This window comes from Peromyscus californicus, unplaced genomic scaffold (assembly GCF_007827085.1).
Source record: "Peromyscus californicus insignis strain IS unplaced genomic scaffold, ASM782708v3 Scaffold_3__1_contigs__length_106647218, whole genome shotgun sequence".
Lineage (NCBI taxonomy): Eukaryota > Metazoa > Chordata > Mammalia > Rodentia > Cricetidae > Peromyscus > Peromyscus californicus.
In genome coordinates this window covers 72267187-72268813 of record NW_026294551.1, presented here as the reverse complement: position 1 = coordinate 72268813, position 1627 = coordinate 72267187, and the positions used below count along the sequence as shown (strand labels likewise).

Here is a 1627-nt window from a genome sequence, read left to right as displayed (position 1 = left end):
TTGCCTCAAGCCTCAGTTGTTTCACCTATAAAGTGCAATATAATACCACAATTATTAGGCCAAGGGAAGTTTTGCACAGGAAAGAACCTATATATGCAAACTGGAGTGAGCAAGAACACAGCTATTGTAATCAAACCCTATTAAAATTAACTAGGCTCTTCTGTAAAATTGCTCAGTGGCACCACTCAGTTTTAGTAAATTCTCAACCAACAGTTCAGCTCTCCCAAATTTATGATCTTTTTGCTTAAGTGTTGACATCCAATCTTACCTTGAAATGGAACTTTCTCCCCCAAAGATATGGACAAAAAGAACCAGACATCAGCCACAGAATTCCTCCTCCTGGGACTTGCTGGGCAGTCAAAGCAAGAAGAGGTCGTCTTTGGGCTGTTCTTGGGGATGTACTTGGTCACCATCTCTGGGAACCTTCTCATCATCCTGGCCATCAGCTGTGACCCTCATCTCCACACACCCATGTACTTCTTCTTGGCCAACCTTTCCAGTGTTGACATCTGCTTTTCCTCAGTCACCATCCCCAAGGCGCTGGTGAATCACGTTTTGGGGAACAAGTCCATCTCTTACGCAGAGTGTATGACCCAGATCTATTTCTTCATCACATTCATCAACATGGATGGCTTCCTGCTGAGTGTGATGGCCTATGACCGCTATGTGGCCATTTGTCACCCACTCCACTACACCATGATGATGAGGCCCAGACTCTGTGTCCTCCTGGTGGCCATATCATGGGTCATCACAAACCTGCATGCTCTCTTGCACACTCTGCTCATGGTTCGACTCACCTTCTGTTCCCACAATGCTGTACAACATTTCTTCTGTGACCCCTACCCTATCCTGAAACTCTCTTGTTCTGACACCTTTATCAATGACATCACAGCCTTCACTGTAGGTGGGCTGACTTCTATCACACCATTCACATGTATCACTGTTTCATATGCCTATATCCTCTCCAATGTACTGAAGTTTCCATCCATTCAGGGAATAAGAAAAGCCCTGTCCACATGTGGGTCTCACCTCACTGTGGTCTGCCTCTTCTATGGAGCAATCCTGGGGGTCTATATGCACCCTTCATCTACATATTCGGTACAAGACACAGTGGCCACTGCCTTTTTCACAGTGGTGACACCCATGGTCAATCCCTTCATCTACAGCCTGAGGAATCATGATGTCAAAGGAGCCCTAAGGAAACTCATATTTAGGAGATTCATTTCATCAAAATTCTACAGCTAGACAATTTTAGGACAGAGAAGACTAATAATGGAGCAACTGAGGCTGCGGTAAGTATAATCTTCATTATTATATTTCTTACTGGTGTCATATGTTCATGTTGCTGTCTTTAAATATGACACTGATGAATGCTCATAACTATAAAATTATGAATTTATTGTCTACATATAGAATGCATCCTGTGACCTTTATTTTAGAGATAAACATGAGAGAAGTTTAGGTGAGTCTGTTTGCTGAGCTCATGTGACACCTCAATGTGCTTTTCATGGTTGTGTCTAGCAGTATTAGAAAATGCTAGTAGACACAAGGACTTTGGGCTCATACCATCTGAAGGTCACACGCAATAATGAAGCTTTACAAATGATCTTTGCAGCGTAATGTTGAA

The 1627-nt window shown here is 43.0% G+C and overlaps 1 protein-coding gene across 1 annotated transcript; it reads left to right on the top strand.

Moving 5' to 3' along the window:
• The first annotated feature begins 297 nt into the window (after positions 1-297).
• On the top strand, positions 298-1245 carry LOC128122704 (olfactory receptor 1361-like). The gene has a single exon (XM_052758371.1). The coding sequence runs from the start codon at positions 298-300 to the stop codon at positions 1243-1245; it is 948 nt and encodes a 315-aa protein (XP_052614331.1).
• Positions 1246-1627: the final 382 nt, after the last annotated feature.